The 25,292-nt window shown below is 37.4% G+C and overlaps 1 protein-coding gene across 1 annotated transcript in view; it reads left to right on the top strand.

The window, feature by feature from the left end:
- The window catches only part of PAXBP1 (PAX3 and PAX7 binding protein 1), a gene marked incomplete at its 3' end in the record, with an annotated part of 30,808 nt that extends 6,269 nt beyond the window's left edge, over positions 1 to 24,539 (top strand). Inside the window, exons 3-18 of the mRNA XM_084231081.1 lie at positions 452 to 628; positions 1,983 to 2,204; positions 2,736 to 2,839; positions 3,784 to 4,001; positions 4,507 to 4,696; positions 8,140 to 8,263; positions 11,598 to 11,697; positions 11,787 to 11,902; positions 13,373 to 13,572; positions 15,209 to 15,353; positions 16,017 to 16,138; positions 17,444 to 17,520; positions 17,874 to 17,940; positions 21,146 to 21,292; positions 22,071 to 22,225; positions 24,422 to 24,539. Coding sequence (XP_084087207.1) covers positions 452 to 628; positions 1,983 to 2,204; positions 2,736 to 2,839; positions 3,784 to 4,001; positions 4,507 to 4,696; positions 8,140 to 8,263; positions 11,598 to 11,697; positions 11,787 to 11,902; positions 13,373 to 13,572; positions 15,209 to 15,353; positions 16,017 to 16,138; positions 17,444 to 17,520; positions 17,874 to 17,940; positions 21,146 to 21,292; positions 22,071 to 22,225; positions 24,422 to 24,539 — 2,282 coding nt within the window. The remainder of the gene's footprint in view (positions 1 to 451; positions 629 to 1,982; positions 2,205 to 2,735; positions 2,840 to 3,783; positions 4,002 to 4,506; positions 4,697 to 8,139; positions 8,264 to 11,597; positions 11,698 to 11,786; positions 11,903 to 13,372; positions 13,573 to 15,208; positions 15,354 to 16,016; positions 16,139 to 17,443; positions 17,521 to 17,873; positions 17,941 to 21,145; positions 21,293 to 22,070; positions 22,226 to 24,421) is intronic.
- Between the last annotated feature and the right edge of the window lie 753 nt (positions 24,540 to 25,292).

Here is a 25,292-nt window from a genome sequence, read left to right as displayed (position 1 = left end):
GTATTTCATCAGTCTGCCTGTTCTGTTCCCCACTCTGTCTCCAGTGAATTCTCTCACCCTCCCGCACCTCTGACCTGTACTCCAGTTCTTGTATAAATAAATAACTCTTAAAAAAAATGGAAAAAAAATTCTTGGAAAAAAACAAAAATAAATAACGCTTTGAAAAGGTACCAGTCATTATCTATGGGGAGGAATAGTTTTGATAAATGAATCAAATTTTTGATGACTAAAGGTAACTTTGAGCAGAGCCTCACATATCCTTGTGTTCCCTGCTATTTTTACCTCCAAAGTGTGTTGACATTTCATTTTTGTACTTCATTGGTTTGAGTTTTATAAAATTAGTTAAGATTCTTCAAACTTGAATGAATTTGAGCCCATAACCGAATAAGAAATACCTCAATTTATGAATTTGGTTTTAAATATATTTTGCTTGCTTATTTAAAAAACATAGATGAACCACCTTTGGACAAGACAGGCCATGTTAAGGAGACCAGTCAGGAAGACGGAGTCGCCGTCAGTGAGCATGGAGAAGAGGAAATGGATATGGAAAGCGAGAAGGAGGAGGAGAAGCCAAAGGCTGGTGGGGCATTTTCAAATGCTTTGTCTTCTCTGAACGTTCTCCGTCCAGGTGTGTACTCAAAAGTACTTCCTAGAGCTCAGGTGACCCTTGAAGGATGAATGACCAGTAAGATGTTAAAGAAGCAGCTGGCTAAGCAATATCTCTTATGGGTGTTTCCTTTTGCAAATGAAGGAAAAGAGAACTAGAAACTTCCCGACTTTGCAAAGACATTCTCAGACAGGCAATTTTGTTATCAAAGAAAATGGGGCTTCCAAGTGAATGGATAAATGCTACTAATGTCTTTTTTTATGTATTTCAGATTAAGACTAACTTTCTTAGAACCATTATTCAAGCTAAATTATTGTATGTCCATACTTTCTTCCGTTTTTACTTTTCAATAGGAAATGGCTTGCAAATCTAGTCACTGGCTAATCAGCTTTTGAGTAAGTGCTTAGTAGCCACTTTTAAATTATGAGAAGGTAACATTTGACTCATTAATGTTTATAATGTTTAACAATGTTTATTTATTCTTGGTGGTAAAGTTGTGGAAAGTCACATACATAGATATAACCCATTTTAATTGCTACAGTGGCTATGGAAAGCTATTTGTCAAAACGAATCAGTAGGTTTCAAATGTTAATGTGCTCCGATTCTGTAATTTCATACTATCTAGAAAATTCATCCCAGGGATCTAATGTTTTCATAATGAACAAAATTTAGGAAAAGATGAGTAGCAGGAAAGGAATGACTTCAAAAATTAAGATGCGTTCACATGATGGGCTGTCATATGCTGCTTAAATAACAATTAGGCAAATAACAAGGCGTTAATTTTTGCTATAGGTAAAGAGGTCATTTGGTTTGATTACACAGTAGATTATGCTTAATCTGTTCCTTAAATGTTGTTAACCGTTATAACTTACATTTCTGCAAAAGAACACTATGGAGAAAGGCTTCTTCTGTCTTAATATGAAGCAAAGGAGGTACAGAATTATATTCGTCATGCTTACAGGTGAACTGGGTAACATTGCAAGAGGAATACAATAGAAATCTGATATTTTTACATTCATGAGATTGTTGGGACCTTTTTAAATCCGTTTTCTAAGTTAGGAATATGATTGTGTGTGTGTGTGCGTGTGCGTGCGTGCGTGTAATTGCAGGTAAAGCTGCTTTGGTGAATCTCCCACATTTCCATACATACTGCCATTATATTTACTTTCCTTTGTGAATCTGTTTCCATTTAAACTAAGTTAAAAGTAAATCATTTGGATAGCAGGCTCAGTTTGGGAGGGGGCGCCAGCAACCAGCATTGGAATATCACTGTGTACGGGCTGTCTTAATGAGATTATTTTAACCGTCATACTTAAATAGATACTTGATAATGTAATATTGAGATATTTTATGATTCTTACCATTTTTTTTCCAGGAGAAATTCCAGATGCGGCTTTTATACATGCTGCTAGGAAAAAGCGCCAAATGGCCCGGGAATTGGGTGATTTCACGCCTCATGACAGTGAGCCTGGAAAAGGTCGCCTGGTCAGAGAAGATGAGAATGATGCCAGTGATGATGAAGATGATGATGAGAAACGCCGTATAGTTTTTTCTGTAAAAGAAAAGTCACAAAGACAAAAAATAGCGGAGGAAATAGGTAACAGGATTTAATAGTGAGCCCATTCATTACATTGCTGTTAAATGTGATTTCTGACTGTAGTCAAATACAAAGTGTCTGCATTTGCTTAACTGTTTTGTGTTAGAGGACTGTTCTTGCTATGGTGCAAATGCCTTACGGAATTTTTTGGAAAACTGGCATGACTGTGAAAGCTAATGTTTACTAAACACTCCTGCATGGCTGTTACTGTGCTAAGCAGTTGGCACATGTAAATTTTGTAATCAACTCATCATTGTTCAAGTGGGTGGGTTTTGTTCTTCCCTATGTTGAGGTGATGTTAAGCTCACAGAGTTTAGGAAACAATCCAAAGATCTAAACTTACAATAATGCTACCTTTTGCCTTGGATTCTGTGGCTAAGATAAGCAAAATCAGGAGTATTAGCTGTAAGAGAGGAATCATGATAGTCATATTAGTAAGATTGAATTAATAACAATGGCTTTGTTTAATTTTTGTGAAGTGTCAGGAAAGCATCTCTGGTATTTATTTTTCTTGGCTACGTATGGCTGCAGGTATTGAGGGGAGTGATGATGATGCTTTAGTGACTGGAGAACAAGATGAAGAACTCAGTCGATGGGAACAGGAGCAGATAAGAAAAGGAATTAATATCCCTCAGGTAAGAAAAAGAATTAAACTTCAAAAATTAAAGGATAAATTAAAAAAGTATTTTTGTCCATTTTAAAAAAGTGAAAACACTTTGCATATTGAGTCTGTCATTCATACAACTTACATAATTAAGAAAATCACTAGAGCTACATACGTAATAAGCTTTTCAAAACTGTATATTTCGGTTTTTATAGTTAGCGTATTGGAAAAATTTGTTGTTTCTGAGATCATTTTTTCTCAAAGTGGTCCTTTGACCAGCATTATCTATATCATCTAGGCACTCATTAGAAATGTAAATTCTCACCCTCTTGTGACTCCCTATTTAGAAATTCTGTAGCCCAGTAATAAGACCTCCAGGTGATTTTGGTAACATCTATAGAAAAATTTCTCAGTAATGCAAAAACATTGTAGATTTTAAAAAAATCTTCCTGAATAGTTGTAACAGTTTGTTTTATAAAAGTATACAGTTGAAAAGGATGCATGAACATACATGTTTTTGTTACTAGTGTTTTGAGGCCAAATTTTGCATACATTTGGGTTTAAAAAGTAGGGTCTAGTGAGAAAAAGTCTGGCAAAAGTGTCAGGAGTCTTAGATTGTGATCTCTGCTTGTTCTTTCATTCTGTGACTATGAGAAGTCATTCATCCTCTTGTTGATAAAGTGGTAACCATGGATAATTTTTAATGTCTCTCCAACTCTGAACTTCTTTCATACTGTCTTTCTGAAAATTTATAGAAATAAACTCTAATCCTCTAAGAGAACATTTTTATGACCCTACTTTTATTTGATTTTGAAGAATTCTACAGTTACTTATTGTAATTACATATTGTTTGGAAAATGTATATGCTTTTCACCCTTAGTTTTTTTGTGTCTTTTTAACCCTAAATGGCTATGATGTCCCCCCACCACAAAAGTTTTAGCTACTGATTTGATAAATTCCCCTCTTTTTCTCCAGGTTCAAGCAAGTCAGCCCACTGAAGTGAATATGTACTACCAGAACACCTACCAGACAATGCCTTATGGCTCGTCCTATGGCATACCTTACAGTTACACGGCCTATGGATCATCTGATGCCAAATCTCAAAAAACAGATAATACAGTCCCTTTCAAAACTCCCAGTAATGAGATGACTCCCGTTACTATTGATTTGGTAAAGAAACAGCTTAAAGACAGGTAGGGCAGATCAACCTCTTAAAGACCTGTCCTCTAGCTTTCTGTTCCCTCAGGCAACATGTAGTCTGGGGTAGCAGATGCAGAATATCGGCAAAGAAGACTCACTGACCCATCTTCAAAAGCTAAACAGAAGATGACTTCATACTTTGGTCTGCTACCTTCTTGGATTACTTCTGTGGATGCCTCGAAAAGTTATAAAAAATACCACTCCATGATCTTGTTGAAGACAGTTCTGAGTTTGCACCTCTTGGACTCTGAAAAAGTGTAGTCAAGATATGGGGGGAAAAGCAAAGCAGTGAGATTTTGGTTAGCCCACCAATAACTATATGAAGTCTGTAACCTGCCGTTTTTTGAGAAAAAAGCAGTACAGATGAAAAGATGCAATTCCAAGTATTTTTATATTCTAATAGTGGAACTAAATGCATTATTATTGCTATTGCAAGAGTCCTGACAGCATAGACTTTTGGATGTAAATGTGTTATATTTATCCTTTTGTGTTCTTAAGGTTGGACTCCATGAAAGAATTGCACAAAACAAACCGACAGCAGCATGAGAAACATCTGCAAAGCCGAGTGGACTCTACCAGGGCTATTGAAAGATTAGAAGGGTCTTCTGGGGGTATTGGTGAACGGTATAAATTTTTGCAAGAAATGCGAGGGTATGTCCAAGACTTGCTTGAGTGTTTCAGTGAAAAGGTAAGAATGCAAAAATATTAATCTCTTTGAATAAGGCAAAAATAGGGAAGTCTAGATGGCCTTATGTAGATCATTTCTGTTTGTCTCAGAAAATGAATTCAACTTCAGAAGTGATGAAAAGTCATGCTTCATTTTCTTCACTTCATTAGTGTCATTGTACCTTGGGGGGCAATGTATGGTCTTTGTTGAAAACTGATTAATTCAGAACACTTAACATTTTGGCAAGTCTTGCCTTACTATAACGGTGTATTGGCTTGCCCTGAATTAATAGACTTCTATGAAGAACTCATCTGATAGCCTTTTCTTTTTTGTGGTTCAGGTCTAAATTTATTTTTAAACTTTCTGCAGGTAATTCTAAGTATACTTAAAATTGCAAAGTTTTAACTAGTTTTATTTTTTAACCTAACATTGATTGCCATTAATAATTTTCATCTAAATACACCTCTACTTCATCCATTTTCAGAAACCATTCATTGAATATAATTTCATTTCTTCCAAGTTAGCACTTTTTTTTGCATTCTCTTGAGCCATTTATCATTTGCATTTTCGAAACAGAACCTCCTCTATACTCTAACTTCTTCTTAGTTGATTTTTCTTTTTTAAGATGCATTAGTTTAAATGTTTGTGGATACTGCAACCTTATCTTTTAAAAAATTAAAATCTAAGTGTTTTGAATATCCTGTTGCTAAACTTTCAAATGATACAGGATTAGTAGACACATTTTCCCTTTTTCTTGGCTCTGTGAGCATGTAGTGTGGTTAAATGAGCATTTTCATTTTTCAGTATGTTTGTGGATTGCTTTAATACCCTTAGCCAAGGACAAAAGAAACACTATCAGACTGTCTTTCTGTGGATCTCAATGGTTCCAGTCAGTTTTTGATTAGATGCATACTGAGCCAGTATTCACCAGGTCTTCCTGTGGGATTTACCATGTTCTTGTCCTTGTCAGCTGATCTTGATCAGCAGCTACATCTGAACCATGCTGTCCCTTCTGACAGATCCGTGGTTCAGGGCGACAAGCCTGAGAGCTAGGAAAGAAACATAAGTTTGAGTCTGCGCAGGGGTCGAGGGTCAAGATAAGAAGTGGACATAACCTGTCAGAGCTAGTACTTGTGTCCTTCCCACCTAAGCCTATGAGCCCGCTGGGCTTGGTAGGAGCTGGCTTCCTCTTAAACAACAGAAAGGATCTTTATTTTAAACTATGCCTTGTGATCTTTACCACAAAGTATAGTATCATGTCTTTCTTTGTTTTTGTGGAGTATCTTGTCGTTCGTTTTGAAATTTGTTTAAATAAACTTCCATGTTCATAGTTGCAAACTGAATTCTTAAAAAAGTTGCCAGTGGTTTGATCAACTAGAATATACCATTCCTGAATTTAAGAGGCTAGGAAGGCATCTAGTTCATATAGTTTACACTTGCTTGCTATTTTAAAAATAATTCATAGTGTGTTTTCTCATTGCTTATCCTCCTAGAGAAGTCTACTTCAGTTTGTACTAATGTGTTGTAGTACAATGTTATAGAATTATATCAGAGTTACAGCAGTGTTTTCAGAGTTTTCACTACTCTGTAAACTGTAGTTAAAGTGACTGCACTGTAGTTAAAATGAGGTGGATTTTTCTCCCTTTGAAAATAAGTATTTTATTTCATTTTGACATTTTCATGTGCATTCCATTTTATTGAGCGTTGCCAAGTTAATACTATCATAAGTTATGGGAAAACTTTGGAACAATTAGATTTTTAATATTTATTTAAGTTATACTATAAAAACGTCGTTTCAGGTTAAGACTATAAAACAATTATTTTGTTTTTTTCCTCATTATAAAAGTTCAGATAATTGTGAACTTAGAGTTTAAGTTATTTGCAGATTATTTTAACTTTGCATTGGTTTGTTGCCCTGTAGTCATCTTCCTTGTGTCCTTCGCCTAAACTTTGGTCCTGAAATCATAATAGCCAGTAACAGATTTGAATTTGGAGAAAGAAAAGAAATTGTTATGATGTATTCTCTTGAGCTAAATCACATGAATAAGAGCTGAAATGTGTTTTAGGGCTTTTATTCTGAGGCAGATTTTTAAAAAGGCTTTTAATTCTGTACGATACAAGCTCGGGTGTGTAGCTCTTATATAAAGTCTCTAGGGTTAAAAGGATTCACCTTAGGTACCTAGGTACATTGGTTTTCAGACCTGCCTGGCTTGAAAAAGCAGAGGGGGAGAGTGTAAGTCTCAGTGATATGACAGTCATTACTTAAAAAGTCAGAGTATAGTAATTTTTAAGGAGTCTCTGGGCTCAGCTGTCGAAGATAATCAGTGCAGATTTGGGGACATTGTTGCCCGTAGTGTGGCATATTAAAGACTAAACGACTTGTCAGTTTGACATTTGCTACTTTTGCAATGAAATCATGCAAGTGTATATAAAATTGCTTTTATTAGACATCTTTGTATTCCACCTGCCTTTTTTTATTTTCCATTTACAGTCTGTTCAGTCAGGAAGCTGCTATAACACTTGGTGCCAGTGTTCCCAAACTCTAAATAATGTGTTTTCCATTTGCACTAACCATCAGGAAACTAGAATTTCTGGTTTCCTCAGGTATGTGTGGTGGTCATTAGTGTTTTATGAAAGTATTATAGCATTTGGTTATAAGTATTTATAAAAGAAAATTTTATGTATTTTTCTATTAAGTTAGGACTCATGTTCTATAGGTTTTTGTATTCATTATGAACCAAGTGAATGCTTAGCTATGGATAGTAACCTGAAAAAATGCATTGCCTTTATGAACCAACAATTCATGTAAAGAATTTTATTATTTTATTATAAAATATGGAAAACAGATAAATTTGAAACGAAGAGAAAAACTTTCTCAGTGTGAGGTATTGATTTTAGGTAGGTTAGTGATAGCCAGAAATTTTATTTGATGTAAACGAATGCAGTTCACATTTAAGATGTGTAAGAAAGCTGCAAAACAGTGTAACATTCCTTTGAGTTCCTTGCTCCATAGGACTGGAGGAGGAACAGGGTACATGTTCAGAATTGGGCAGTGGGCAGATTCCTGTTCTCAGCTGCGACAACAGTGAGGCAGATCATGCTGCTGGAAAATTAAAAGTGTTAAAAGTGAACTTTAAAACATTTTAATTCCAAAGAAAAAGCACTAAAAATTTCAGCATATCTTTACTTGCTCTCTTTAATAATATTAAATGTTAAGTTGCCTAACCAAATTTTTGCTCCAATAACTAGGCACCGGACATTATAGCTCTATATATGGACTGAAAGAAGAAGTGATGTTTCCTAAATATCATAAAATTGAATTGCTGTCTGTGTCCCACTGGGAATTCATGATTGTTCTGTCCCTAGAGGGGGTACTTTTTCAGAAATCCGGAAATAGTATGGAACCCTCAAATAAGTAAGCAGCTGAGGAGTTTGGTGTTACGGAGTGTGTTGTATTTTCACAGGTGCCACTGATTAATGAACTTGAATCAGCAATACATCAGCTGTACAAACAGCGAGCTTCCCGCCTTGTCCAAAGACGACAAGATGATATTAAAGATGAATCTTCGGAGTTTTCAAGCCATTCAAGTCAGTCCATCTTGAAGGTTTTTATTATTCATTAAACAACCTTGTTTACTTAGTACAGCCTAATTGAAAATTAGAGATCTCAAAGCATTTTTATTTAAAAAAGACAAATTTCCTTGCTCTTACCTCAGGTAGATCTAAAATTATAACCTATCTTGAATTACATTTAAGAAAATATCGCTTTGCAAGGGAACTAAAAAACGTTCTAATCTGTCACTCTTTTCTGGGCATATTTTTTCACTCTTTAGCATATAGAAGAGACATTATCAATATTTTATCTTAAAGCCACATTGTATTTGACCCTAATTGATTCTCCCCATTTTCATTTTCATCCTGTTCATAACACCAATACAAATGCCCTTGTTGATCACAATGAAAGATACAAATTTTAGGGACTGGGAAATTTTGGAGGGGGAGAAAGGGAACTATATCATGTAACAATTGATTCAACTCCAAGATTTGGGGAGTTTTGAGTTTAACTTGTATAAATCAAATTTTTTTATGCTTAAATTATTTAATATATGTATAAATTAGTTTGGCTTGGATACTGGGGTTTTTTTTGTTTGTTTTTTTGTTTTTTTAGTGGATGCCTGCAGAATTTTAGTATAAAATTTGGAAATTGAATTTCTTTTCATTATGATGTGTTTCGGGAAACCAAAATTAATTGTAAATCTCTTATTAAATAGTTCAGCTGAGGCTCTTTAGCAAGATGTTTTCAACCTTTGATTCCATTTTTCCATGCCTTCATATCCTTGGGTGCTCTAATAGGAACTTTCTGAGCACGGATTTCTTGTCGCTTCTTTTGTCATCTCTTTGTTGCCCATGTCAGCAGTTCTCAAATGGAAATGTGCATCAGATTTACCCATCATGTTAATTTAAAATGCAGATTTCCTGGTCCAGTCCCCAAAGATTCTTACTAGGTCTTGGATGGTTTCCAGTAATCTGCATGTTAAAACAACCACCCTAGATGATCCAACTGTGAAGGGCTGTAGTGCAACTATTTCTGAAGACAATGGTTTGTCACACAGGGTGCCCTCTAAATTAGAGACACTGAACCCCTGAGAAAAGACCCTTCTTTTTTTGCTGGGTGGGTTTCAGAGTGTCAGAGAAGTGGTAATGTGGCCTCACTACTGAGTCAGAGTCAGCTGTGAGCCCTATGAAGGACTTGACCTTCTATTTCGGCTTAAAAGCTTCAGATTGAATTATTGCTGAATTGGGCACCTAAATGATGAATGCATCCCTCCCAGATCACTTTTGATGCAGACAACCAGATTTCTGGGGCAGATTACAGGTAACCATTATATCTACGAAGGGAACGTTTGCATGGGCTGTACAGTTCATCAGATATGTTTTCCTGCCTATAATTTGTTTTTCATAGTTTAGGATTTTTACCTAGATAGCATTTGAAACAGGGTTGAATGATGTATGCTAATTTGATTGAGAGTTGGAAAAAAAAAAATGAGAAAGTAAAAAACATTGTCCTAGAAGTAGTATTCATTAGTTACCAAAAATTTGAAGAAAATTATCTGGGACATTAAAGTATCAGTTCCTGTCCTGGCCTTTTAAGAAATTCAAAAACAGCCTGAAAGCCATCTGTTTACATTTGTGAATACTTCACATAATTACCACATGCAGTTCTTAGAGAAATAAAGACAGCTGTCACTTGAGTCATCTACTCTTCCATACCTCCCTCAATGTATTTTTTATAAAACCTATAAGTAGAGCAACAGTTTAAGTATTTTAATAACGAATATTCTTTAAAGTATTCCTTTAATAAAGGATACCTTTTAAAAGAAGCAAAACTCTAATTTGGGAATGTTTAGCTAATTCATCTAAGTGTGTAGTTAACTCACAGGAGAGCTAGAGCTGGGGGCAAATTCCTTGTTTACTCATCTTTCTTTACAATTAGTGGACTTTGTAGCACATTTTTAGTAGAGGTGTTTTGAGATGTGAATAAAAAAATTTATGGTGAAACAGAAGACTTTAAATAATAGTAGGGTGTAGTAAGGTACACTGAAGTTGCATTTTGTTTTCCTGTTGCTGGTATTAGTGAGACATTTCTGAAATGGAGCGGGGGAGGGAGTATTGCAAAAATCTTAAATTGATGTCTTTCATTCTACATGTGATTTCCCCCCTCCTATCCCTGGATTGGTTTGTTTCCCGTTACTATTCCCTAGATTGCAAAGCATCTTCAGAGTGTGACACTACAATGTAGAAATACAGGAACCATTGCAGACACAGGGTCCCGCACTCCTCCCCCCTAGGGGAGAGATGGCAGTGAGAGCTCTTTCTGGAGAAGGCAAATGGATCCAGAGGAAAGAACTAGAGATGCTATCATGTGGCTGGCTCCCAGCTAAGTAGTTGGCTTCCTACCCAGAGAGTTGGTGGAGAACCTCTGTTAGACAACTCCCACCTGAATCCACAGAGTGTCAGTCTCTTTCTTATTTATGAACAGAGAGTTTGCAAGATTAGGGAGGCTGGCGTGAGAATAAGACCAAGGGGACTGAGGAAACGATGACAGTGCAGGTGGCTGAAGAAAGTTAAGCATTTGCCTCGGGAAGGTTGTGGAAGGTATCTTACTCATTACACGGTAGAGGAGGGTGTATGTAGAGAAGGAATGTTCTTGGAACATGAACCCTCTCTTGGAAACTGAAAAATAGGCTAACTGAAACACAAATTTAAATAGGAAGATTGGAAGCTGAAGCCAGAGAATTCCCTTTAAGCAAAAAAAAAAAAAAAAAGAGAGAGAGAGAAATGGAAAATAGGAGGAAACAAGGGAATTGTGCTATGAGAGAAAGCATATATTGGTCCAATTCATACAAGGCTTGTAAAGTCTACAGTGTTGATTCTGCCTTTGCTCTAAAAACAGTAATGGAGAATAAATTCTACGAAGCAAAATTAGAATAAGAGTTTAAACACCTGCAGCCAAACTTTGCTCATCTTTTCTGCCTGTTTCTTTGTTGTCATTTTGTATCATTTAACATGTGATGCTTAAGTTCTTCTTTGAAAAAGTAATTATTATTTTTCCCTTTGCACAGTTAATTTAGGTCTTTCATTTTCTTGGTCATCCTAATAGCATAAACGAGTTCTGTTACTTGGACATAAAAATAGTAGGCCCAGGTGCATTTGTTAGGGATGTTGAACTATTTTTCTACTTCTTTTGTGGGAACACAATGTTGAGATTTGCTCTTAACTGGGAAATAGCTGGTTTATCAGTTACAGTAGAATCCTGCTGTTGAGATTAGCAAGCATCTATCATTATGGCTTATTCTGTGCAAACTCTTTCCTCATGATTGTTGAAGGAAGGTTTTTAACTTGAACAATTGATGTTTTACAGATAAGGCTCTGATGGCACCAAATCTTGATTCCTTTGGACGAGACCGGGCACTGTATCAGGAGCATGCAAAACGCCGGGTAGCAGAGCGTGAGGCCAGGAGGTAATTCTGAAAAATGCTTGCTGTCGGTTGCTTTGTGAGGGAAGTGATTTCTTTTGTCTGGTTTGGAAACTCAGGTGCTTGTTGTTTAGGACTCGTCGTAGACAAGCCAGAGAGCAAACCGGTAAGATGGCAGATCATCTCGAAGGCCTTTCCAGTGATGATGAAGAAACTTCTACAGATATTACAAATTTCAATCTGGAAAAAGGTTAGACTTTTATTTAGAAATGAGATTTGTTATCATTTTGCTTTCTACTTGGGTGTGCTTCTTACTGTGAACTGATGTGCTGTCTCATGACCTCTGCACTACAACTAAGCACTGTTTCCTTAATTGTACAAATGGCACCCATTTTTATTACTGAATATCACTATGAGGTCTCAAAAACAGCAATAATACCTTGTCATAAGGATTATTTAGCACTTGCTTAATAAATGACATTACTCATTAGAAAAGGTAGAATTTGAAGTGGGGGGAAAATGTGTCAGACACCTAAGGCAGCCCTCATGCAGCCTGTCTGGTCTGGAAAGGGAAGGTAAAACCAGGTAGGGCCCCAGCCCTGAAGGAAACCCTGGATTTAAGGGAGTGTTTTGACAATTCAATACTAATGATCATGAAGAATGGTTAGTACCATTAATGTGCCATGCATTTCCTTGGAGCTGCAAATAAAGCAAAAAATTCAGTTCTCACCATTGGCTATAATTATTTGGAGTTACATTTACTTCAAACAACTTAGAAGTTAGAGAAGCTTATGTTTCTCCCACTTTCTTGTTGTGAACATTTCTAAATATAGGGAAAATTTGACATAGTTGATCCAAAGTGGTGTTCTTGTCTCAATGGGAACGTTGTTAAAAAACAGAAAATTGGAAAGAAAAGCACAGTCATCACCCATATCTCACTCACAGTCACCAGTTCTTGCTGTCATTGAAACAAGTTTGCTTTAACTTTCTGTGTGGTTCTGTGTGTGTTTTATTGACCCACTTGAACATGAGTTATGTATTTCATGGCTCTGCCACTAAAATCTTCAGTCTATTTCTCTTAAAACCAAGAATACTTTTTTACCTAATCGTAGTATCATCACACTAAGAAAATTAGCTAACATTGTTCATATCACATCTGGATTCAATTTTCTTTCAGTAGCAGTCCTAAAAACAGTGGTACCAGAAAATGGTACATATTGAAACTCTGAAAAACAAAGATTGCCTGAACTTAGGTCTGATAATAGACAGTTGAGGGCCTCCCTGGTGGCGCAGGTGGTTGAGCGCCGCACTGTGAGGCTGTCCGCAGCCTCTGTAGTGCGGGTTCGATCCTGGCCGGCTGGCGAGAATCCCACATGGCACAGCAGACCTCTCCTGTCTCTCCTGCTGCTCCTCTCAGTAGTGTATTTCATCAGTCTGCTTGTTCTGTGCCCCGTTCTGTCGCTGGTGAATCCTATCAGCCTCCTGCAAATCTTGCCTTTACCGGGGTTCTTGTAAAAATAAATAAATAAATCTTAAAAAAAAAAAGAAAGACAGTTGAGACCTAAGCTTATCACTGTCCTCTCATCAGTTGGAATTAACAATTATCCCTTTGTTAATGAGCCTATTACTGATACTCAAACTACAAGAAAACACTGAAAATACTGTTTTTCCTACTACACACTAAAATATGGTTCATTTGGGGATCTATTATTGTTTTTAGATCGCATTTCAAAGGAGTCCAGCAAGGTTTTTGAAGATGTCCTTGAGAGTTTCTATTCAATCGATTGTATTAAATCTCAGTTTGAAGCTTGGCGTTCAAAATACTACATGTCCTACAAGGATGCTTACATTGGCCTCTGTTTGCCAAAGTTGTTCAATCCTCTCATAAGGCTGCAGCTTCTCACTTGGACTCCTCTTGAGGTAGGTGACTTCTGTCAGGTATAAAGCCTCATCACATGATATGTGGGTAATTTTAATCTCAAAGCTAGAGAAGTCAGATTTTTCAGAGTGAGTAAGGCTTGGGGCTATAATTAATTGATATCGATTACATCTAGATATAATCTTAGTTCTTCTTTCATGTTCCATCCCTTCTTAAGAGCTACTTCTGGGGCCTCCCTGGTGGCGCAGCGGTTGAGCGCTGGGTTGCGAGGCTGCCCGCAGCCTCTGCAGCGCCGGTTCGATCCCCGGCCGCTGGGCAAGGGTCCCACATAGTGCGCAGACCTCTCCTGCCGCCCGCTGCTCCCCTCAGCAGTGTATTTCTTCATCAGTCTGCCTGTTCTGCTCCCCGCTCTGGCTCTGGTGAATTCTCTCACCCTCCTGCACTTCTGACTGTACCTAGTGCTTGTATAAATAAATAAAATAAATCTTTTTAAAAAAAAAAAAAAAGCTACTTCTGGCTTTTCAATTTACATATATTTCTCAGGTAAAATTTTATGTAGTGACACTGGGATATGAACAAAAATGAATAGTAACTTTGTCCTTTAATCCTAGAAAACCTTAGAACCTCTTGGGAAAGCTCAATGCAGCATGTGTGAAATGAGAACCTGAACTAGAAATCAGGAGGGTGAGATGAATTGATAAGTTAAGGAGGTGGGGTTGGTAGGACTTGTTGGCCTGGTTTATAAGGGAGGAGACCAGACTCAACAACATAAGAGTGTTTTTGTTTAAGATATGGTTTGGGGGGGGCCTCCCTGGTGGTGCAAGGGGTTGAGCACCACACTATGAAGCAGTGGGTGGCCTCTGCAGCACGAGTTCCATCCCCAGCCAGCCAGGCAGCAACCCACATGGCAAGGCAGACCTCTCCTGTCTCCCCGCTGTTCCTCTCACCAGTGTATTTCAGTCAGTCTGCCTGTTCTATTCCCCATTATGTGTCTGGTAAATCCTCTCTCTCACACACACCCCTATCTCTGGCCCATACCCCAGCTCTTGTATGCATAAATAAATAAATCTTTAAAAAATTAAGATAGGGTTTTGGAAGTTACTAGCATATGGATGGAGACATGGGTATTAACGAGATTAACCAGCTTGACTGTGAACTCTAAAGAAAAGAGGAATAAGGTTAAAGTCCTGGAAACAGAACAGAAAAAAATAAGAGCTCTGGGAACCATTTCGCTCCCACCTCCAGAGGTTCTTTGCCAGACCTGTGGTGTTTCGTCTGGTGCCTGTGTGTCTTAGTAGTGGATAGCAAAGACTCAAAAGGACTTCTATATGGGTTTTGGAGTTGTTCTTCTATGTAACTCCTTCTTCTGCCTCACAGCTTCATCTGTCTCAGTTTCCCTGACCTCCTAGTTTCCAGCAAACTGTTGTGCTCTGCTTAGGGTCTCTTGCTCTTTGCTGCTCTGCTGACCCGGAGCTCATTTACTTGATTCCTTTCTTTGAGGAGCCTGGACCTGCACTTCCTATGGTCTGTTGTCTGAAAACAAAAGTTTCACATATTTTTTCCAGTGTTAATTTGTGTATGATTGAAGGTGAAACCCATTTCCTTTTACACTTATGGCTAGAAGGCAGTAATAGCCTCTATTTTAAGTGTGTGAATGACCTTCTTAATATCTTTTAGGCAAAATGTCGTGACTTTGAGAATATGCTATGGTTTGAATCTTTGCTCTTTTATGGTTGTGAAGAACGAGAGCAAGAAAAAGATGATGTGGATGTGGCGCTATTACCTACCATTGTGGAAAAGGTGATTCTCCCCAAATTAACAGGTAGAGATTTCTGGATTGAACACCTATACTTACTGGGTTTCTTAATTCTGTTTTAATCTGTTTCTCAAATCTTTTTTAAATTTTGAAGATTTTAAAGTTTTTTTTAACCCAAGCATATTTCTACATTAAAAATGCATCATAAATGATAAAGATAACACCTGGCACAGATAGCTAAGCATAGAGTTTTCTTATCCTGGGACTGAAAGACCGCCTTAGAGTGGACTGGAGTTGGGGGCAATATCATAGGTGAATTTCAGGGACTCTTATTAAAGAATGCCTGAAGCAGAGAGTTTTGCAGGGGGACAAGTGTTTTTCTGGGGAACAGGTTCATTATTTCTTCAAATTTTTCACAAAAGATTAGGAATTGTTGCTGTGGGAGCATTTAAAAGTCTTGGTGCTGGGACACCACCTCCTAGAATATAGAAATATACAATCCTCCCCCTTCCCTTATTTTCACTGGGTTCCAGAAAAATAAGAGGACTGTTTTGCTTCATCTTCATCATTACCATTGTTAATAGAACAACGAATGCTGAAGCTTATACTATAGAGAGAGGACAAATAGATCAGGATTAGCATTTACAAGTTGACAACTACTTGATATCAGATTTAAGTCGACTGCAATTTATTTCTGTATCTCAGCGCACCCTAATTCTTTCTTAATAGTGATAGCTGAAAATATGTGGGATCCTTTTTCTACAACACAGACATCAAGAATGGTTGGAATTACACTAAAACTAATAAATGGATATCCTTCAGTAGTGAATGCAGAAAACAAAAATACACAGGTAATTTAATTACTATCTATAAAGATTTCTCTCTCACACACATACCCCCCTTTTGACAATGAGTCCAAGAGTTTAAAGAATCAATGGTTTACATTCTAAGCCAGTCAGAATAGTTTGGTTCTCCGGCTTGTAGCCTAAAATATACAAAATTTGACATAATCGTTTCCAGTTTTAACATCTATAGAAGGAGAGGGTCTTAGTCTGCGTAGCTGCTCTTTTTGCTATTCTCTACCCTTCTCTTCACCCACCCCCTTTCCAGTCTTAGGAACTAAATACCCTCTTAAGGACTGGATTTTTGAGCCTCCCCAGTGGCGCAGGGGTTGAGCGCAGCGCTGTGCAGCTGTCTGTGGCCTCTGCAGTGCGGGTTCGATCCCAGCCGGCCAGGGAGATACCCACATGGTGCAGCAGACCTCTCCTGTCTCGGCCACTGCTCCCCTCAGCAGTGTATTTCAGTCAGTTTGCCTGTTCTGTTCCCCGCTCTGTCTCTGGTGAATCCTCTCACTCTCCCGCACCTCTGGCCTGTACCCCGGTCCTTGCATGCATGAATAAATAAATCTTTTTTTTTTTTTTAAAAAAAAAAGGACTGGACTTTTTAGAGGAGAAGGAGGGATAAAAATACTGGAATGAGTAACAGTTGATAATGTAAATACTACAACATTTCAGCAGCACATCAGATAACTAAGTATTGTTTTATAGCTAGTTCCCAAACTTCAGATTGCTGTCATCCTTCACGAGCTGTTCATATGCTAGTCAGGCATGGAAAAGGTACCTTGGTACATTTTCATTGTCCTCATTTTAAGAACAAAATTGGGCCTCCCTGGTGGTGCAGTGGTTTAAAGACATGTCACTATCAAGCTATCGCCAGCCACTGTGGCATGAGTTCAGTCCCTAACCAGGGAGCTGACCCACATGGCACAGCAGCCCTCTCATGTCTTGCCTGCTGCTCCCCTCAGCAGTGTATTTCAGCAGATCTGCCTGTTCTGCTTCCCACTCTATCTTCTGGTGAATCCTCTCACCCCCTGCATCTGTAGTTCTTATATGCATAAATAAAGAAAGTAAGAACAAAATTATGTGTCTGATCTTAAATCTTTACATAGTATACTAAGGGGTTGAAGAATTTCTAATGGTTTTATTGCTTGATAGTTGTTGAGGGGTAGATTCATAGAACAGTACATGTTTAATATGGGCCTTCAATGAAAAATTTGAGAAGACAATTGAATATGCAGTTATATAATTTGGAATATAGTTTTTCTTAAAATTTAACTTTTATCAAACTCTTACTAAAATTTATCCACTTTTGTTTAGGTATACCTAAAAGCACTTTTATTGAGAATGAGAAGAACTTTAGATGATGATGTATTCATGCCCTTATATCCCAAAAAGTAAGTAACCCCCTAAAAACATTAAAGATAATCTTCATTATCTTCCAGAGAAGGCTTCTTAGATTTTGGAAAGCTGAAGTTACCTTGAAGTTGCTTTCAAGATATGTGGTTCTATAGCCCAAAGAGACTTAAAGCTCAGTGGGGAAATTGTGCCCTTTAAACAGAACAAAGCAACTAATACTTTTTGTTCTTTCTCCATGTGTCAGAATAAATTTCTATGACTTTTTAAACTTACTATCTTTAGGAATATAGTTGTTTGAAAATTATTTCTTTTGTTTACCTATTTTGCTTGTAGAGAGCTCTCATGATGATGCTTGCATATAAAATATTTGATCGTGGTGTTTCTCTTTTAGTGTCTTGGAAAACAAAAATTCTGGGCCTTACTTGTTTTTTCAACGACAGTTTTGGTCTTCAGTTAAGGTATGTGTCCACAGGGTGTCCAAAAGGCTTCAGATTTTGTTTGAATTCCTGCATTATTATTTGAAAAGTAATTATATACTTTGTTAAGTAGCTCCATAGACTTAAGTCAGTTTACATGTACAAAGTCTCTACTTTACAAACTAATTTTGTTCCAAAAGTTTGCTCAGGTTTGGTATTTCTACAGGAGTAAATAAATTCTGAGTTCCAAAGTAAGGAACAAACCAGTCAACCAAGTGCCTTGCTAAACCACAGTTTATTCGGAAAGTAAAGGACCAGGTTCTTGTCTGAGTTTGGGTTCATAGCACTGAACAGGTAGAAGTGTGGCCTTCATGGAGTTCATAATCCAGCACAGTTGACAGGTAGCTAGCAAGTGATCGCAGGTGTGAATTAAAGGGGACATTCAAGACAGTATGGGAGCATATAACACAGGCATAGGGATCTTTACTGGTCAATATCCTAAAGTGATATTTAAGGTATTAGGCTGAAAGAATAAATGGAGTTGTCCCTGAGTGAGGGAGAAGCAGGGTAAACTAGAAGAACTGAGGAGATAAATGTCCAGATGATAACAGAAGCAACTAGGTCATGTGGAAAACTTTGACCTTCATCCTAAAGCCATAGGAGGTCACAAAAGGACTTATTCTTTCTGGTTTTTATTTTAGGTATAGTTTACATACAGTAGTATTCACTCTTTTAGAGGGTGTTCTGTCAGTTTTGATGAACAAATATAGTCATGCAATCACTATGCAAATCAAGATACATAACACAATGTCCCCCAAAATTCTCCATGTCCCTTTGTAGTCAAGCCTATTCCTATATTCTGGCCATCCCCCTCTTTTTATTATTGTTGTTTTTTGGGTTTTTTTCTGTCTGTCTTTTTTTTCCCCCTATGATTGTCTTTACAAGAAATCTTGTGAATGAAATATCTGGTCACTGATTCTGACTCCATCCACTTAACATCATGAATTTGAAATTTATCAGTGTGATTGTGTCATTGGTGGTTCATTGCTTTTTATTGCTAAGTAATATTCCATTGTTTAGTGGATATAGCATAGTTTGTTTTGTTTTCTATTCATTTTTCCAGTTGAGGGACATTGGGATTATTTCCAAGTTGGGGTAATTATGAATGAAACTTCTATAAGTGTTAGAATGCTGGTTTTTTTCTGGGTATGTAAAGTTTCCGTTTCACTTGTGTAAGTATGCAGGCAAAATTGTTTTCCAAACCAGCAATATTAGTGTTCTGGTTACTCAGATATTCATCATTCTTGCTGCACACCCACTTGTTATTTTCAGTGTTTGTCATCCTGTCAAGTCTGTGGTGGCATCTCATTGTTTTAATTTGTAGCCTTAATGACTGACGATATTGAGCATGCTTTTGTGTGCCTGTCTGCCATCTATATATATTCCTTTTTTCTTTTTTATGAAGTTTCTGTATATTCTGCTCATTTTTTAAAATAGGATTTTCTTTTTTTTTTTAAGCAGTATACATGTCAAGTTTTTTTTTTTTTTTTAAAGATTTATTTTTTATTTATACAACTGCTTGGGTACAGGCCAGAGGTGCAGGAGGGTGAGAGGACCCACCAGATACAGAGTGGGGAACAGAACAGGCAGACAGATCAAAAGCACTGCTGAGAGGAGCAGTGGGTGCGACAGGAGAGGTCTGCCATGCTATGCAGGAATCTCCCTGGCCGACCAGGAATCGAACCCACATGTGGAGGCTGTGGACAGCTCCACGGCGCTGTGCTCAACCCTCTGCAACACTGGGAAGGCCCTAAAATTGGATTTTCTTATTGTACTTTGAGTTCTATATTCTGGAAACAAGTCTTACCAAATAGATGATTTGCAAAGAGTTTTCTTTTTTTCCTAGTCTGTGACTTGTCCTCATTCTTGCAAAAGTCTTCCAGAGTGTGTAAGTTTCTTCATTTTTATGAAGAAACAGTGAGACCACTGTTGGAAAGAAAGATTATCATTTCTTCATCGGATTTCTTTTGTATCTTTTAGAAGATAGTTGGTGATATATGTGTGTGTGGGTCATGGAAGAGTTTTTAGCAGGGAAATGACATGAACAAGTTGCCATGTTTAAGATTACCCTGGTTGCTATGTGGAGATAATGGATTGGAGTGAAAATGGGCATTAGTGTTCATTTCTTATTTAACTATATGCCAAGCAGTGTTCCCTACCCTTTATGTAGATACCTTGTTGAATCCTCACAACAGCTCTATCAGTAGACACTGTTGTTCTCCCCGAGGTCATTCCATGTAAACAGTAGAGAAAAGAATCTAACTCACACCAGCCTCAGTCCTTGAGCAACCCTTCTCAACCTTGGTTCAGTGAAAGAATAATACCTGATGCCATAATCCCTTGTCTATGCTGAACTCTCCCCCTCCCCCACCCCAGGGCATCTTCAGTGGTACTAGCTTCTTTTGTATGTACTATCCTTGGGAAAATTAACTAAGGGTCACTGAAATCATTTTCTGTGAGTTTTCATTTTCTCATGTAACTGCTTCAGAAAGACTGTTGAAGAGCTCATAATCACCTGAGTAGCTGCAGGGTCCAGAAGGAGATGCTGGTGGCTTATATGTATGTGTTGGGGAGAGAAAGGCCCACAGGAACTGAGAAATGTACAACTAAACAGCTAGAGACAAAGAGGTCAAGGAGGACATTCAGACTTCTGGCTGGCCTGAGTAGTTGGATATTACCATTCACTGAGTTGAGAAATACTTGGAAACTTAGACTTCATGGTGGGATGGCCTGGGGGCTTTCACTTTGTATGTATGGAGCTTGAATAGCTTGAGAAGTCCAAGTGACAGAATCTGGTGCAGTGAAATCCAGCAGTGTTATAGTCACAAAGAATTGTCTTGCCCAGGGGTGGGGATGGGAATGTTATGGGACTAGCTAAGGCCTGATTTTGAATGGAAACATTTATTTAAGAATTAGCACTGGCCCAGTGGTACCTTCTGTGGTGATGGAAATGTTCTATATCTAAACTAAGCTATATGTGATTATTTAAATATTAATTTTAATTAAATTGATTAAAATTTAGGATTTAAGTCCTCCGACATTCTAGGAACTATCTGGGTCCTTTAAAGGAACATATGTATTAGTGCTTTGCCAAGGTACTATGTGTCATAAGTTATCTTACTATGTCATTTATATTATACCTGATTTAATTGTTTCATATTTCTTTTTGCTAAATTTTTTTTCACAGCTATTAGGGAATTTTCTTCAATGGTATGGCATTTTTTCCAATAAAACTCTCCAGGAATTATCAATAGATGGTTTACTGAACAGATACATTCTCATGGCTTTTCAGAATTCAGAATATGGAGATGACAGCATCAAAAAAGCCCAAAATGTGAGTTAAATGAGAGAGAATTGTGGTTTTTGACTGCATGTAAGTTAAGGTAAATTGTTTTCTTTGAAGAGCGAGTTGTTATCTGACCATGAGAATGGCACACTTAAAAAGACCCAGCAGCTAGTGTGTGGAGAGGATGTGGAGAAGGAGGACCCTGTGACACAGTTGGTGGGAATGTAGATGGGCATGGCGATTTTGGAAAGTGATCTAGATTTGCCATAAAAAGCTAAAAACGGGAAATAGAGTAACAACCCAGAAGCTCCACCCTGGGACATTTATCTAAAAACATGAAACCATCACCTCAAAAAACTATAAGCTCTACACTACTGCACCATGTACAGCAGCTAAAACATGGAAACAAACTACTGCTGATAGAGAATTGGATTAGAAGATATGATCTAGCACTTGGTGGACTGCTATTCTGTCATAACAAAAAACGAAATGCTGCCATTTGACAGCAAAGTGGAAGGAGTTTGAGGGAATTAGGTGTAGTAAAGCAAGTCAGAATGAGAAACAGATACTGACATTTACACAGTGGTTGATTGGATAAAGCCAGATACTTAATAAGTGAGGTGGGTGAGAGAAAGGGTCAAAGAGGTGAGGTGTCAGGAAAGTGGCAGGGAAATAAGGAAAAGAAATGGAAGACTGCCCCTTCAAAGTAATTAGTTAATACAGCCCAGCAGCAAGTCTCCTACATAAATACCCTATATCCATTCTCTGGATTCAGCTTTTAGCCAATTTATCTTGCTTAAACTGTTTTATTTTGCATTTTTCATAGGTAATCAACTGTTTCCCCAAGCAGTGGTTTATGAATCTGAAAGGAGAAAGAACTATTTCTCAGTTAGAAAACTTCTGTCGCTACCTTGTACACTTGGCAGATACAATTTACAGAAACAGTATAGGATGCTCTGATGTGGAAAAAAGAAACGCGAGGTAATTGTGATTATTTAATGAATCGGGACTTCTAAAGTCTTTGGGTTGTCATATTTAAACCCATTCTATTAAAATGTTTTAAATAGACACATGTTTATATTTTACTTTAATCTGTATGTTTACTTAGTATTGGTGTATGTACCAAAAATACAAATCATTCTATATTTTTGTAGATTTACGCAATTTTTTAAAAATATGTTATTTATGGAGGCCTAATGGAAAGACTTCTTAGTAAGGATTAGCCCTCGAGAATAAATGACTCTTTGTTCTCTGTGTCTTTTGCTGGAGCATTGGGGAGGTCTCAGCCTTTAGAATGTCATGGATCCTGGTCTTTGGATGCTTATTATCACACCGTTGTACACCCTAGAAAGGACAGTCACTAACAGCCAAAGTATATTGAAGGTTATATTGTGAACATTTTTGTTCTGTACTTATCCTGGACTAGAAGTCTCTCTTGATATTTTTGTGGTTGCCACTTAAGTACAGTTTGTGTGTGGTTTTTTGTTTTTTTATTTTTTAAGATTTATTTATTTATTTATACAAGCATTGGGTACAGTCAGAAGCACGGGAAGGTGAGAGAATTCACCAGAGCGGGGAACAGAACAGGCAGACTGACGAAGTACACTGCTGAAGGGAGCAGCGGGAGGCAGGAGAGGTCTGCGCACCATGTGGGACCCTCGCCGGCAGCCGGGGGTTGAACCAGTGCTGCAGAGGCTGCGGGCGGCTTCTCAACCCAGCGCCCAACTGCTGCGCCACCAGGGGAGGCCCTCAGTACAGTTTTTAACAGGGGTTGTAAACTAGGAATGAATGAAACATCCCTTTGTGGACATTGTCTTGGATATTTATGATTCTGGCATAAATCGCTAGCATAAAAAGTAACTTACAACTAGGATGATTTGAATAAATTTTCTTTCTGAAAGTTATATTTCACATATCCCTTCTAATGTTAGTTTCCTTTTCATTTAGTTCACATCATTAGCCATAACCTAATACAAAATATTTTCCTTATTCCCCTTCTATGAAAAAGAATCTTATTTTCTTGAGAGAAAAATATGCTGTTTTTAAGGTAAAATTTAAAATCAAAGTAAATAATCAGATTTCAGTGTAGAATTTTTGGACAGACTTTGGTGTATATTTTATCTTTATTCTTAGTGTGTGTCATTGTGGTGTTGCTTGCTAATTATTGACTAATATTTTTACTGAGTGTGTTGTATTTTCTTAAATAAATCCTATTTGCTTTTTAGACTTTGATATGTATGTACACACATGTATATATTTGTGCATACATACGTGTATGTTTTTGTTTGGCCTTAATACCAACAAATAAGTACTTCTCCAAGAAAAAAACTTCTGCAGCTATTTAGCCACCTGCTGTATGCAGTGCACATGAAGTAGATCCCACATAGGTTGCAAAGTTACATATTATAATCCTTCCCTTTTAAAAGGTACTTACTGCAACTTTATAGAAAGAAGAGACAGTTAAAATGTAGCATTGTATGCTGTTTCTCCAAGTGGTTCAAACTAAATGTTACAGTAGTCACTCAAGAAGTGTGGTTCTTATACCAACAGCATTGTTAGCATTTGGAGCTTTGTTAAAAATAAAGATTTCTCAGACCCCATCCCAACCTTAGGAGTTAGCCCTGGGGGTGAGGCCTGGTGGTCTGTATTTTAACAGCCCCAGGTTATTTTGATGAGTGTGAAGTGAGGATCACTTAGTAAGGCGTCAGAATGCCTGCTGGGTGTGCTGATAGGATACCAGGTCACGTTCTTCCTGGGAATTATGGAGGAGTGGAATTATGCCGCATCTGAACACATAATTTGTGTTCGGGCATAAAGAACTGGGACTCTAGAAGAGAAAGGAATGGGAGGAAGGGCCCTGAAATAGTCTGGAGATTAATTCCCCTGTCTTACCCCACCAGAGCTGAATGAGATTTTTAGGTGTTTTTATCTTGAAAGTGGGGTCTGTGTCTCTGGGCTACTCATTTAAACTCATGGCATTTTGTTGAATATGGATATATATATATATATATATATTTTACCCTTCTGTATATAGTTTGTACATATTTGTTTGCCTTTTTTAAAAGTGTGTGCTTGGGAAAAAATTGATTGCAAAACCTTAAAAAGTCATTAACAAATTTCCCCTTAAGACTTTTTTTATACTAATGATATGCTGCTACATTTTTTTTTCTCTTTTAGGGAAAATATAAAACAGATAGTAAAACTCCTTGCAAGTGTTCGGGCTCTGGATCATGCTACATCTGTTGCAAGTGACCACAATGTGAAAGAATTTAAGTCTTTGATTGAAGGAAAATAGATCTGTGAGACTGAAAAACCTATTGCTTTAATACATACCATTCCCAATGTAAAAATTTTGTATATATGTAAAGTTTCTTAAACTGTAAAATATTGATTCTTGTTTTAATACAATGAACATTATTAATATTCAACTGTGTCCTTAACTGCGGTTTCTTCAGAATGAAAGGAATTGAGATTATTTCTAGGAAGCCTATGAATGTTTTCCTTACTGCCTGTCATACCTTGTTTACAGAAGTACTTTATATGGTCATTCAAATTTACCCTCTTGGTTAACTGTTCTCTGTAAATGATGTGTGAGTGTAAATTGTGTAATTATGCATATGTATATTTATACCACCATGGAGTTAACTTCCACACTGGGAATTTGTGGTGTTTTTCTACAGAGTAAGCCTTTTAACAGCAGAAAATTATTCAGTAGCAAATTGTCTTAGGGAAATTACTACACTGTTGCAAGAAAAGGGCTGGCAAGTGACTAAGTTTCATCACCTTTTGGTTAGCAGTTGCTGTCATTGTAGCTGTGCTGCCTTAAAAATGAGAGTTGAGTGTAGACTTAGTCATGGGTGAGTGGTGGACTTTCTTCCTTGAATCAGCGTTACAGTCAAATGTGGGTTTGATGAGAACGCTAAATAATATATGCAACATAGGCTTTTGAAAAGAACTTCGAAGTTTAATTTTTGGAATTAATAGACCCACAACCTAACTGCATGGTTTGGGCTGACTGTCCTGTCTTTTTCATGGTTTTACTACCTGA

The sequence above is a fragment of the Talpa europaea genome, assembly GCF_964194135.1.
Source record: "Talpa europaea genome assembly, chromosome: 4".
Lineage (NCBI taxonomy): Eukaryota > Metazoa > Chordata > Mammalia > Eulipotyphla > Talpidae > Talpa > Talpa europaea.
This window is presented reverse-complemented; position numbering and strand designations above follow the sequence as displayed.